The following is a 13,470-nucleotide window of genomic DNA, read 5'->3' as shown; positions in this document are numbered from 1 at the left end:
TCAATGGCTCACAATTCATGAAAATAGGGGTGGTTTATAAATGGTATAAAACATCCTATGAGTCAAAATCAATTGTGTACACCGTAAGTTATGGTGGTACAGTACCATATATATATATATGGACAAAAACACGTAAACAAATAAGAATATGCAATATGCTACATGTATATGTGGAAGCATTTAGCGCCAGCATTGACACAGGTAGGCTGGGCATTTTGAAATACCCATGTTACATATTTTACAAAAGAATAAACAAAAACATTGTTGCCTAAATAAGAAGCATTACTACATCATATTGACGGGCACTGAAGCAACACATATAGAAGACAGAAGGAGCAATTTTATTAAAAAGAATAGAACACACACATCCAGACATTTAATTAAGTAATATTCAGCAATTGTAATATAATAGTGTATACTGAGTATACAAGTATGTAAAACTTTAAATTCCGACCAAACAACTATAAATAGCTAAGTCAAGACCTAAGATCATAAGAACTAAAATTAATCCAATTCCGGTGAAAACTATATAAAGAGTAGACCCAATTAACAATCACATCAGGCCTCAACATCCTCAAAGAATTTGATGAAAACAAACATGTTTGGCAATCTTTGACACATGTTTGACCAAGCATATGAAGTGCTTTTCATATCTACATGTATGTGTCCATGCCATATCATGCTAACATGGAAACACTAGGCTAAGGAAGGTGACTGTGCAACAAACTCATTCCAACCAAGCAGCTTTGAAAGATGATAATGACAAGAAGGCAAAAGACATTCTCTGAGTTGTTCCAAGAATTGGAGATTATCAAAAAGAGAATTTTTAGTTATCTAAAATGAAAGGATATGGATGGCAGAACATTATTGAAATGTACCAATAAATCCCATGAATACACACATGCAGCCAGCAACAACTAAAAAAACAAGTGAAAAAATAGATCCGTTCACACAGCAAATGTTGAAGTTAAAAAACAAAGGAAATTTGAAGATATGAGAATCTCAATACCAAAGTAAACACATTAAGTGCCACTAGGAAAAAAGAAAAATAAAAGCCCCTATAAGATTCAAGAAAGGAAAATTACAAAGTTTGTACATGAAAATGTTTATTGAGGATTAACGCTAGAGGGTCTATATGAAATTGCTAAACAAATGCAGAGGAAACACACTTCCCTGACATCTTAAGGAATGACCAAAATCAAGTTCTTTGAGGAGCTTAGTCTAATCAAAGAAAAGTTTTGAGAAACTGTAAACAGCTATGTCACCTGGGTACGGGTACGGAGGTACGACATGGCAATTCCAAAAAATGTGGGTACAGGGACATGGCTATATATATTAAATATCACATAAATACAAAATGAATTCAAAATAAACTGAATATAATATAAATATATATTACATACTGAAAATATAAAGTTATAAACTGAAATATAATTATAAATTATAAATTGAATACAAACTTGTATGTACGGAAGGTAAAATGGTGTGTCCAGGTGTCAACGTGTGTTAACACGGGGACACACGTGTCGGCACGGGTACAGAGAGAAAAATGGAGTGCCCGTGTGACATGTAAACAGCTTAAAACGTATGACTAAAAAAAAAGTTGGACCAAATGACATCCCATAGAGGTGCAGGCTTCAATATGTAAGATGATCATATGGTAGGATCAATTTTTCAAAAAATGTTTCCCCATAAAAACAAACAGTTGGTAGTTGAAGCAAGAACAATAGGGTGCCAGCTTACAACATCTATGACACTATAAAGAAACGGTGGCCAAAGTAGCAAACCTCCCATAACCACCAAAAATATCAACAAGTGTTTTTATAATTTAATTCTCTTTCTGTAGTCTAAAGAACCCATAAAGCAAAACTAGCTTTGTCTTATGTTTAATAAGTTCGTTGGAAGCAAGAGTTTGCAGCACCAAAGTCAGTCATTATAAAGCATGAGAAGGATGGCAATAACGAAGTGTAACATGAACTTACGGAGAGAACTTCCCATCTACAAGTTTGAAACGTCCTATATCATATGTGCGTATAGGTACGCCCTCCCAAATCTGTATAAAGCAGCACAAGACCCAAAATGAAGAAAGAGAAGAAAATTAAATGTGTGCAAACAAAAGAAAAGACAAAAAAACATAGAAACATGCACAAATTAAAGCCTCAAAAGCTTACATCCCAAACGATTGTTTTCCCATCATAACCTGCACTCATGGCTATCCGAGGGTTGAAGGGATGCACATCCAGAACATACGTCTGTAGTACATAGTAATACAGATTACAATCAGCTACAATTTCTCAAAATTCAGAAGAGTGATTTAAACAAATTTTTTAACCAAACAAGCATGGAACAGAAAGATCAAGTGAAATTTTATTTAAAACTGAACATCCGGCACATATTTTATGAAAGAAACTGAAAACTGAAGTTAGTCATATGTACTACTGTGAGTAAAGCATGCATACAATTTTCACATCAGATTATCATCAGTTACACAGGTAACAAGTGATTAAGAACGCACCAGGAGCAGCAAGCTAAACCAAAATGTCAATCCAGTATGGGTCAAATTCTTCCCAACAAATATTTAGTATAAAAGCTCAGAAATGTGTAATAATCCAAACGAGAGAAGAGTTTCAAAATTTACATCATGAAAAAAAAATTGTGTGTCCTATCTCATGATCTGGTTCAAGGACACAAAAAAACTAACTGCAAGGTAAGAAGCAAAAGCTTCAGAAGAAAGTTTTGCTAAATCATTTTTGTAGTGGAAAGCAACTTTCATTACAAAGATAGGTGACAAGGAGTTGTTAAATTATATACCTAATCATTCAAATGTAATATATATATTTTTTATATATAAGGTAATACATATACATATATTAATATATATGTATATGTATCTACTTATTATATATATAAAATATATATTTCTGTTTTGTTTAGCCGTAGGGGTAGATTAGTCTTTTCCTATATTTTACGCACATTCACCTTATGAATGTGATTGTAATTTGTTTTAGTTTTTCTTTTTCTTTTTCTTTTTATTTTTCATTTCTTTTTGTAAAGTACCAAAAGGTACCTTGGAGGCCCACTAACATAGACGTTGGGCCCTCTCCAACGGTCACATTTGTGACCGTTGGAGGGGCTCCAACGTCTATGAGTGGAGCCCCTCCAAGGCTCCTCTTGTGTTGTTATAAATAGGGGTTTCACCCCCTTGTATTTCTTATGGCTTTGAGTCAAAGCCCAAGTTCTCAATAAATCGATTCCATTGTTTTTATGCCTTTGTGCATTTGTGAGTTATTTGTGAGTTGTGCCTTTGTGCACAAGTGTTCTAAAGTGTTCTTATTGTGCATTCGTGGTGGGTTTATTATCAAGAATATTAAGGTCTTGATATTAGTATCTTATTGGAGATACTTTCACAGGAGTCACCACAGAATACAAATAAAAATTTAAGAAAATAGAGAGAACAGTCCTGTAGCACTAAATAGAATACCATATCGTATCCTTGAGTTAATTACGGAAATTCCACAACTGAAATCTCGGGTTTCTACAAAACCAAGGTAACCACCATGACGATTGCCACCATTTCCATATGTATGGCCATTTACCTCTCCCATCTCTTACATATGAAGCAAATAAGATCCATCAAATATTTTCCACCTCTGAATGATCGATGTTCCAGACTCCCTATGCATTTTGAGTGGGATCCAGTAGAAAGGATAGAACCAAAATCTAAGCTGAAAGGATAAAACCAGCTAGTCAATGAAGTACTCTCTTTTTCATATTTATCCACGTCAAGCATTGTCTAATAAAAGCAGATATGAAAACAAAATTGCCCATTTATTAACTCTTCCCCAAATCAAACTGCTATGAGATGGGGATACCCTCGGTTCTAATAGAGTTCAAGTGGGCTTTCATCTTGAATACCCCTATGCCACCCTTTTCCAACACATAATATCATCTTCTTCCCACAATTTGCAATCTCTAAGAGACCACCAATAATTCCCACTCCTTGCAACTCTTCTAGCACTTGTTCACAACATGATGTCCCACACTCCACCCACAATAAAATGGGTTTACCTTACAAGTAGAATACCTTTTTGTGTGGCCACTGTTGCTTCAAACCTACTTGCTGCCATTGGTCATGCTTTGTCTGTTTCAGATCTAGTGGCCTAGTCCATAATGGTCTAAGACCGAAGTTTCACATAATTGTAACCATCATGTCAAGAGAGCTACTTCCCACATTTTAATGACTTGGATCTTTTACTTTATCATGACAAGAAATGCACAATAAGAAGCACTAATGAAGGAGATGAACTCAAAAGAGGATGAATAAAGGAAACTTTATTAGCTCTAACAATGAGAGGTTACTATTAGAATATGAATTGGATATGGATCCGATAAAGGATCCATATCCATTCACGAGTTTTGTTTTGTACTCTAATGTAACATGTGCAACTAATGCAGGGCACTTTTGTCTTTGTAAAATGATTGTAACCCTATTAAGACTAATGAAGTATTACTGCAGCCATTAAGGAGAATAGTGGCTGCCGATTCCAAACAGAGAAAAGAAAATCCGTGCTCTCTCTCCCTCTCCTTTTCCTTTCCCGAGTTATGCAGGGGTTTTAACAGTTACGACAATGTATGGCAGATGACCTCTCTTTTACACAAAAAGACAAAAATGGTTGACTTTACAACTACCTAAAGTAAGTGTACAAGAATACCCTATAAACTATGTCATATAGGTGCAGGTGCGGATACAAATATGGGTGTGGGTGCGACAAGCAATTTCAAAAAAGTTGGGTGCGAGGGTGTGGATATATAGATAGATAGAGTAATGCTACAGTGCTCTAGCACCTACTCCCAATTAGTACAAACCATATTCTAAGTTATATCTTTTCAACCAGACTTCACAGATGCATTCAACATAGTTTATTTGATAGGAATCATGGTTTGGATCACATTTTTTGGACACAAAAATAAGATTTTTTAAGTCTTGAAATTTTGGTACAAATTGTGGGCCTTCGATTTTCGAAGATCTTGAAAAACCTACATATAGGTCACATTCACATGATTCAAAACTTGTTTTCTACTAAAAAAAGCATGTAGATCATATCTGTATGGTCTGATCAACAAAAGAAGTTAAGTTTTTTTAAAAATTAAAGCTTTCTTTCGGTGGGAGTAGGTGCTCCTGGAGCACCCTATCATTACAAATATATATCATGGTTGGCATTCTTGAAACTCGGTATCGAATTGGCCACACCTGACTTGGGAGAGTCACAAATTTTTAATTTAATTTATTAAAATAAATAGATAAACATATATTTTATAATATAAAATCATTTTCCAAAGAGTATATTCATTTGAAACATGGAATTCAAGGGATGTCAACGGGTCAGATTTAGGTATTACTTACCGAATCCGACTTAATCATATCTAACCTAATCGGATTCGGATGGAAAAAGATAGAACTGAATCCGGATCCAACTAGTCCAAAATCTGATATTTACACTTAATCAGATTCAGATCTTAGTCGGATTCAGGTTTTAATCGGATTCAGACTTCAATAAAAAATTAACACCGAATTCGAATCCAATTTTTAATTGGATCCGGATTTGGCTACCGAATCTAACTAATCAGATTTGGGTTGGATATTGGGTTACATCCGACCCATTGACATCCCTATGAATTTCTCATATATATATATGCATAAATATACAATATAATATATTATGTATATATATAAATCACAAATCTCATTTTTTAAATATTCTTAGCATATAAATATTTATAAGTATTTTCAAGAAAATGCATTTTTTACAAAATCTTGGTATGCTAATAAAAAATAGACACAATCATATAATATGAGAGAGAAAGAGAGTTGGAAAGATGGCATGAAATAACAAAGTGAATAAGTAAGCAGAGATGTGGAAATGAGAAGGGACAGCATGAATCATGAGAATAGTCCCACAACGAAGATGAAGGAGAAGGATGGCTCTACTACAATCTATAAAAGGAGGTTCTCCTCCCTTTCACGCTTCACACTTCACAAGGGTCCACCTACCAGCCTCTATGCCTTCCATCTTGGAAAAAGTGAAGATGGAGGCAGCTTTCTATCTTGGGAGAAGTAAAACTTCCATTATAGAAAAAAGCATTTTTTGTACTTTACTATTTTGCTTGACTCGGCCGAGTCATTGTGAAACTGGGTTGACTCAGCCGAGTTAATGTTAAGACTCGGTTGAGTTTAGTCATAACCCAGTCAACTTGTTTTTAACTCGGTTCCTTACCTTTGCATGTTCATTTAGCTATGTCACACGGACTCTTCTATGAGTGCACCGCACCCGCATCGCACCCGTACCCAGGAGGGTGAGACACTTGGACACAACTTCCTTTGTGTTAGGTGAAGTCAACCACACTAAGGTTCATTTCTATTCAAAAGTAGATTTAGTTAACCCTAATCAAGTCAATTTTTATCTCTCTCTCTCTCTCTCTCTCTATATATATATATATATAAATGCACACAAATACACATAGCGTTAACTTAAAACTGTTAAAAATTATATGTATATATATATCCTCCCCGCACCCAAGTTTTTTTAAAGTGCCGCATCGCCGCATCCGCACCCGTACCCGCACCTATATGACATAGGCATTTAGGTATTCATATATATAATATAGATAAAAGTGGACTTGATTAGGGTTAACCAAATCCACTTTTGGACAAAAATGGGCCTTAATGCAGTTGACCTCACCTAACACAAAGGAAGTCGTGTCCAAGTGTCATACCCACATCGGTGAGAGTGCGATACAGGTGTATTTTCCTTTAGAATTGTTTATGTTACATAGTCTATAAATAATGATACATACATAAGAGAGGGGTAGTTTAACTAGGAATGTAAAACACTCAACACTCTCCTTTAAACTTGAGATGATGCTAATGGAATCATTCCAAGTTTGGAGAGGAATGTTTAAGTGACAAGAAATTTATTTGGCTCAACATAAATATGCTATTGAATTAGTGTCAAAAGCAAGACTTGATGATACTAAGAGGGTGGATTCTCCTATAGAGTTTATGCCAATGAAAAATTAAGGTCAATGCAATTGGTTGGGAGTATGATATACCTAACTATAACTAGACCAGATATTCCTTATATGTTGTACATACAGTTAACCAATTTATGAGTGTACCAAGGTCAGTGCATCTTGTTGTAGTACTATATGGGGTGTTTTTCTCCTCTTCCACCTCTTAGGAGCTTAGAGCCTATTGTGATGTTGACTTTGGAGCAGTTAACCAATTTATGAGTGTACCAAGGTCAGTGCTTTTTGATGTAGTATTGAAGATAATCAGGTATGTCGGAGATACCACGCAATATGGGATGTTTTTCTCCTCTTCCACCTCTTAGGATCTTAGAGCCTATTGTGATGATGACTTTGGAGGCATTACCTGAGAGGCTTTCTGAATTTGGGTTCTCTGTGTTTCTTGGGAGCTCATTGATTTCATGAAAGAACAAGAAACGATAGAGGGGAGCTCTATCTACAGTTGAGGCAAAGTACAGCTCAATGACCCAAGCAACACAGAGCTTATATGGATTAGATGGTTGCTAAGAGATCTTGGTGTGTCTATTCATCAGAAGACTCAAGACTCTTTTATACTGTGACTGTAATGAAATAAAGGGTTCTTCACACACCTCAAACAAGAGGCCAATACAAATCCTACAAAGAGGGAAAAACACAATAGCGGCTTAGGGGCTTAGAAGAACAAACAACAATATAAAAAGTTATAACTATTCACTTACAAATGCACACAAAATGCTTTGAATTACAAGAGGCTTAAGGTCCATATTTATATACAAATAGTGAGAAGCTCCAAAGAAATAGTTGTTGGGAGCTCCCAATAGCAATATGACTTGTATTTGTCAAGGACAAAAATGCCCTTGACAATACAACAATGTACACAAGATAAAGAAAAATAAAAAAGGTAAAAAAGTCTCCATAAGGGGGCGACACGTATTACAATGGTTAAAAGGCCAAAATACCCTTGGATTGTACAGTTACATATATCTATGTGTGTATGTACATATGAATGTGTGTGAACATATATATATATATATAACAACTACCTATATTCTAACACCCTCCCGACCTCTGGTGTGCCCAACCTTCTTTTCATCTGTAAGGCCTGACCTTTCAACTATCTTGGTTGCATATTTAGTCTGAGACAAAAAATACCTTCATGGTGAGTAAGCAACTTCTATTCTAAGAAAATATCGAAGAAAACCAAGATTTGCCATATCAAAATTCTTTTTGAGAACATCCTTGATATGACTAACTCCATATTTATCACCTCTTATAGTAATCATGCCGTCCACATAGAGGAGTAAGACTACTATACCTGCATCAAAGGACTTAACAAACAAAACAGTAACACTATAATAAGATCTAAAACCTAGTTGAACCATCACATCACTAAAACGATCATACCAAACCTTAGGAGCTTGTTTTAAACCATAGAAAACTTTTTGTAATCGAAAAACTTTTTAATGTGTCAAACCTAACACGAGTGGAGATTTCATATAGACTTCTTTATTAAGGGTTCCATTTTAAAAGTCATTTTTAACATCTATTTGAAAGATAGGTCATTTTTTAATAGATGCTATGGTGATGAGAGTTTGAACTGTGGTCATCTTAGATACTGTGGCAAAGATTTCCTCATAATCTATCAAATATTCTTGATTATACTCTTTAGCAACTAGCCTATCTTTATACATTTCTAGTGTTCCATCACTTTTAGTTTTAACTTTATAGATCCATCTACATCTTATGGTTTTTTTTCTATAGGTAATGATTGAATCTCCAAAGTTTTGGCATTTTCTAAGGCTTCTAATTCATTATTGATGACCTCAATCCATTCATAATGGTTTTTGGCCTCATTATTGGAAGAGGGTTTGACGTAAGAATGTATGGCCATAAGACAAGCTCTATAGTGGGGTTCAAACGACTCATAGGATACAAATCTTCTAGATACTTGAGATATCGTTGTAGATCTTCTAAGGCTAGATTGATCTATGGCTTGACTTTGGGGATACCTTTCTAATGCACATGGTGGTTGGTCTTGTGTATGACGAGAATATGTTTGAAGATCATTGTGAGGTTCACCAATAGGCATATCACCTTCAAGATCATCATGAGTGTTACCATCAACATTCATGCATATCATGAATATCACTACTTTCATTCAAATCAACATCATTATTTTCATCAATATTATCATTATTATGCTCATTCATTAGATCAAACAAAAAATAGTACTCACATGGTTTATTAGACTCAATTTTCCCAAAACCATTATAATTTTCAAGAAAAGTTATATTTCTTGAGACATAAAGCTTGTCTTTTCAATATCATAACACCTAAATCCTTTTTGGTTTTCGTCATAGCCTAGGAAGACACAAGGAATGACTTTAGCGAAATGTTTACCATTTTTGTTAGAAAGAACAAAACATTTACACTTAAAGATTCTTAATCTAGAATAATCAAGAGGAATTTTAAATAGTTTTTCAATAGAAAAAGTGTTTCCAAGAATAGTGGAAGGCATTTTATTGATTAAGTAAACCACTATAAGAGCGGCTTCGGCCCAAAACCTTTTGAAAAAAAATTGGATATTAGAAGAGTCCTAGCGGTTTCAATATTATGTTGATGCTTTCTTTCGGCCAACCCATTTTGTTGTGGGGTGTAAGGGCAAGAATTTTTATGAGTAATTCCTGGTTGATCAAGAAAGCTTTCAAAATCTTTTGAAAAAAATTCTCCTCCGGAGTCAGATCTAAATATTTTAATAAATGTTTTGAATTGATTTTTAACATAACTATGAAATTTTTGAAAACATTCAAATACTTCCGATTTGAGTCTAAGAAAGTAAATTCATGTGTGCCTACCATAATCATCCACAAAAATTACATAATAAGAAACTTCTCCTTTGGATATAACCAGTGTCGGTCCCCATACATCTGAATGCTTTAACTTAAAAGGTTCTTTAGATATAAATTGGCTATTTCCAAAAGGTAGAGATTTTATTTTTCAAGTATGCAATCTTCACAAACCAAATCCTTTTCATTACAGTTTTCAAGAAAGGAAAAAAAAACATTTTTTACATACTTGGATGTCCTAATCTCTTAAGTCAATGTTCAGTCCTTTTCTTTTCAACAAAACTACACAAATTTTGATTTGATAGTTCCAAGTTGTCCATGTAGTAGCATGACCTCGCCCAATCGGCTTCTTGGATTGGAGATCCTTTACCAAGTAATCATTAGATGAAAATGTGACTCCACGCCCTTGGTCGGTAATTTGAGAAACTACTAAGAGATTTAAGTTAAGTTTGAGTACTATTCTAATGTTTGGAAAATAATTTTTTTGATTACTTTTAGAATTTTTTTTAAAAGTACCCAAGCTTTTAATTTTTAAAGATGTTTCGTTGGCGGTTGACACATAAGAACCATTTGAGTTAATTAAACATTTGGATAGTATAGACTCATTTGGAGTCATATGGAAAGAGGCACTAGAATCAAGAATCCAAGAGTTCTTACCGAGGTCAACGCATGTTGATACGGCTGCACCGGAGAGAGAGGAAGATTGACCTTTGATTAATACTTAGAGGATTTTCATTAGTTGATCAAAGAAGACGGTCTTGGAACCTTCATCTACGCCACTCTTTTCGCTTGATGTTCCCATAGAGGTCACCTTCTTTTCATTTCTCCTTTTTGGGTAAAATGACTTGGTTTGGTCCAGTTCTTGCAAAAGTGGCATATTAACTTACCACTTCTCTTGTACCCATAGTACTAGAATTTCTTTCATAGTCATTTGAGTTCTTCTCATAATCACTTGAGTTCCTTCCATAGTCATTTTGGACTCTTCCAAAGTGAGGAGGCCAATGTCACATGGGTGCGGGTGCGGCTAGGGGTGGCAATCAGGTCGGGTTGGCGGGTCAGCATACCTCAACCCGAACCCGACCCGTTTATTAAATGGGTAACCTGACACGGCCCGCCAACCCACTTAATAAACTGGTTGGGTCGGGTAAACGGGTTGGCAGGTTAGCGGGTTGACCCACCCGCCTAACCTGCTTATTAAACGGGTCAGCCGGGTTGGCATACCCCTAACACGAACCCGACCCGTTTAATAAACGGGTTAGGCGGGTCGACCCGTTTATTAAACGGGTTCGTTTTTTCCCAACCCGAACCCGCCTAAGAGGCGGGTTGGAGGGTCGGGTTGGCAGGTCGTGTCAGGTTTTGCCACCCCTAGGTGCGGCGCGATTTTAAAATTTTTGGACACGAGGACTCGGCTATATATAAATATATAAGTACAAAGACAGCACGGTCAGTGCCCCCCCCCCATATCCCAGAAAATTTAAAAAAAAAAATCCCAAAAAATGGACCAAAATGACCCTAGGTGCGTTGACCGCACCCAGGGTCAGGTTGACCGAGTCCGAGCCGCACCCGTGTCGGTGCGTGTCGACGCAGGTGCGTCGACCTTGGAGCCGAGTCCGTGTGACATAGGAGGAGGCCTACATGCTTTTGTATGATTCCCGGGTCTTGACATAACAAACACTGATTCTTCATATTTGATAGATGAGGTTTTCTGAAATCTATTTTCTTTATACTATGGAAAGAACACCTCCTCTATAAAGACGCGCTGATTTTGTTCCTTTAAATTAGGGCCTAAGCCCATTTATGAAATGGTAAAAATGCTTCGAGTTGAATTGTTTTTCTAGGAGTTACAATGTCAAGTGGGCAATGCCACTTAGGCTCCAAAAGAGCCAATTCATCCCAAAGGAGAGAGCGAGCATTGTAATATTCTTTTATGCTCATATCTCCTTGGGTCATGGATCTTTCTTTCTTTTGGAGATTACATATATGAGTTACATTTCTTAAAGAATACATATCTTGGAGATATTTCCAAGCATCACTAGCAAATTCAAATTTTGCTAAGCTAAAACACTTCTTTATTTCAACATTATTGATGAGTCATCCCATGATTTTGGAATGACACATCTTCCACTCCTTCCATCTCTTTTAATAGTCAGCAAGGGCTTTATTCATCTCATCTCCTTGAAGTACAATTTCTTTGCCATTTTCAATATTGGTGAGCACGCGCTCGGTTCCTTCTCGAATCCATCCACCAAATATCATAGGCCCTTTCTCCAAATCGTGTGCTTCACTATGGATGCCCACATCACATAGTTTGTGTCATTGAGCTTCATGGGTATGGTGGTGATCGCTTCTCGTTCATCCTCCATAGGTAGAAGAAGGCCTTTGTTCAGGAAAAGGTTGAACACAAAGGAATACAAACATTATTTGTTGGTGGAAAAGATCAAATTGCATATTTATTCACTAAGCCATTGGCAGTTACTAGATATTGGTCTTTAAAGAACAAACTGTCTAAAGTTCTAACCCATGTACACTCAAAGAGAAATTGTTTGAGAATAGGCCAGTGTTGAATTAGATTGTCATAGTGCTATTAGATTATATTGACATCTCCAGAGCATTTATGTCATTTAAGTTAGATCTATATTATAAATGCATGCACACGGTCATTTTTTTTACTTCAGAACATTAGACAATATTGACATCTCAAGAGCATTTATGTCATTTAAGTTAGATCGGATATTATGCATGAATGCACAAAGTATTTTTGTACTTCAGCAGATATCCTCTAATATATACCTAGGGAAATTGTTGATGTCCCTTTTGCAGGGCACAGTCCCCAAGATCTTCACAAGACAGGCATTTATGAAAGCCATAAAAAATTTCATCCATCGGATTTTTTCTCAATCACAAGTACCACAAACATAATAAGAGGTGGCTCCAAGTCACATGGATACGGTTACGGATATGGGAATACAGCCGCTTTTATTTCAATATGACTAGTATATAAGGGACCCGATATGGGGACCAAAATGGAGTATCCGCGTGACATAGATGACATTCTCACTAGGAGAAACGAATACGCCTACAAAAGCAGTTGAATAGTTAAGTTCAGCCCACTATGTGGTGTACAAGTGGTAAACTATACCGATGTTGAACTCATTGATAAACATAACACTGACCATGCATTCAGATTGCACCCTTACACCCTTCTCATGCAGAATGCAAGCAACAAAATAATAGGCTGGTTCCAACATTCTTCTACTACCTAGCCATCATGTCCATATTTTTCAACATCCTTAAAACAACTATGGGACAGAAACAGCCTTATTGCAGAGCAAAACTGAAGCTTTTGGAGAAATAGAGAATGCATGCACAAAGAAACACAAGCTACGACCCTTAGAGTAAATTAAGCTAACAGCATGAAGCATCTTGAATTTACCTAAACAGCACAGTGCATAATTTACCTGCAAAATATATGGATGTACGCTAAAAACATAAACTGATTAACATATAGCTTAAATAACAAGCAAAACTCATTTTATAGCATATCAAAAAATCAACCAAT

At 35.9% G+C, this 13,470-nt stretch overlaps 1 protein-coding gene across 2 annotated transcripts in view; it reads right to left on the bottom strand.

Annotated features, from left to right (window-relative positions):
* The window catches only part of LOC149814727 (uncharacterized), a 109,655-nt gene that overhangs the window by 17,313 nt on the left and 78,872 nt on the right, over positions 1–13,470 (bottom strand). For both annotated transcript variants that reach the window (XM_089988489.1, XM_089988487.1), the window contains exons 15-16: positions 2,172–2,252; positions 1,983–2,053 (exon numbers count right to left, since the gene is read on the bottom strand). In XM_089988489.1, the coding sequence (XP_089844615.1) occupies positions 1,983–2,053; positions 2,172–2,252 (152 nt within the window). The remainder of the gene's footprint in view (positions 1–1,982; positions 2,054–2,171; positions 2,253–13,470) is intronic.

Source organism: Nuphar pumila, chromosome 15, assembly GCF_984573655.1.
Source record: "Nuphar pumila chromosome 15, dmNupPumi1.hap1.1, whole genome shotgun sequence".
In the NCBI taxonomy this organism is placed as follows: Eukaryota; Viridiplantae; Streptophyta; class Magnoliopsida; order Nymphaeales; family Nymphaeaceae; genus Nuphar; species Nuphar pumila.
The sequence above is the reverse complement of the archived record's forward strand: the minus strand, read 5'-3'. Positions and strand labels throughout refer to the sequence as shown.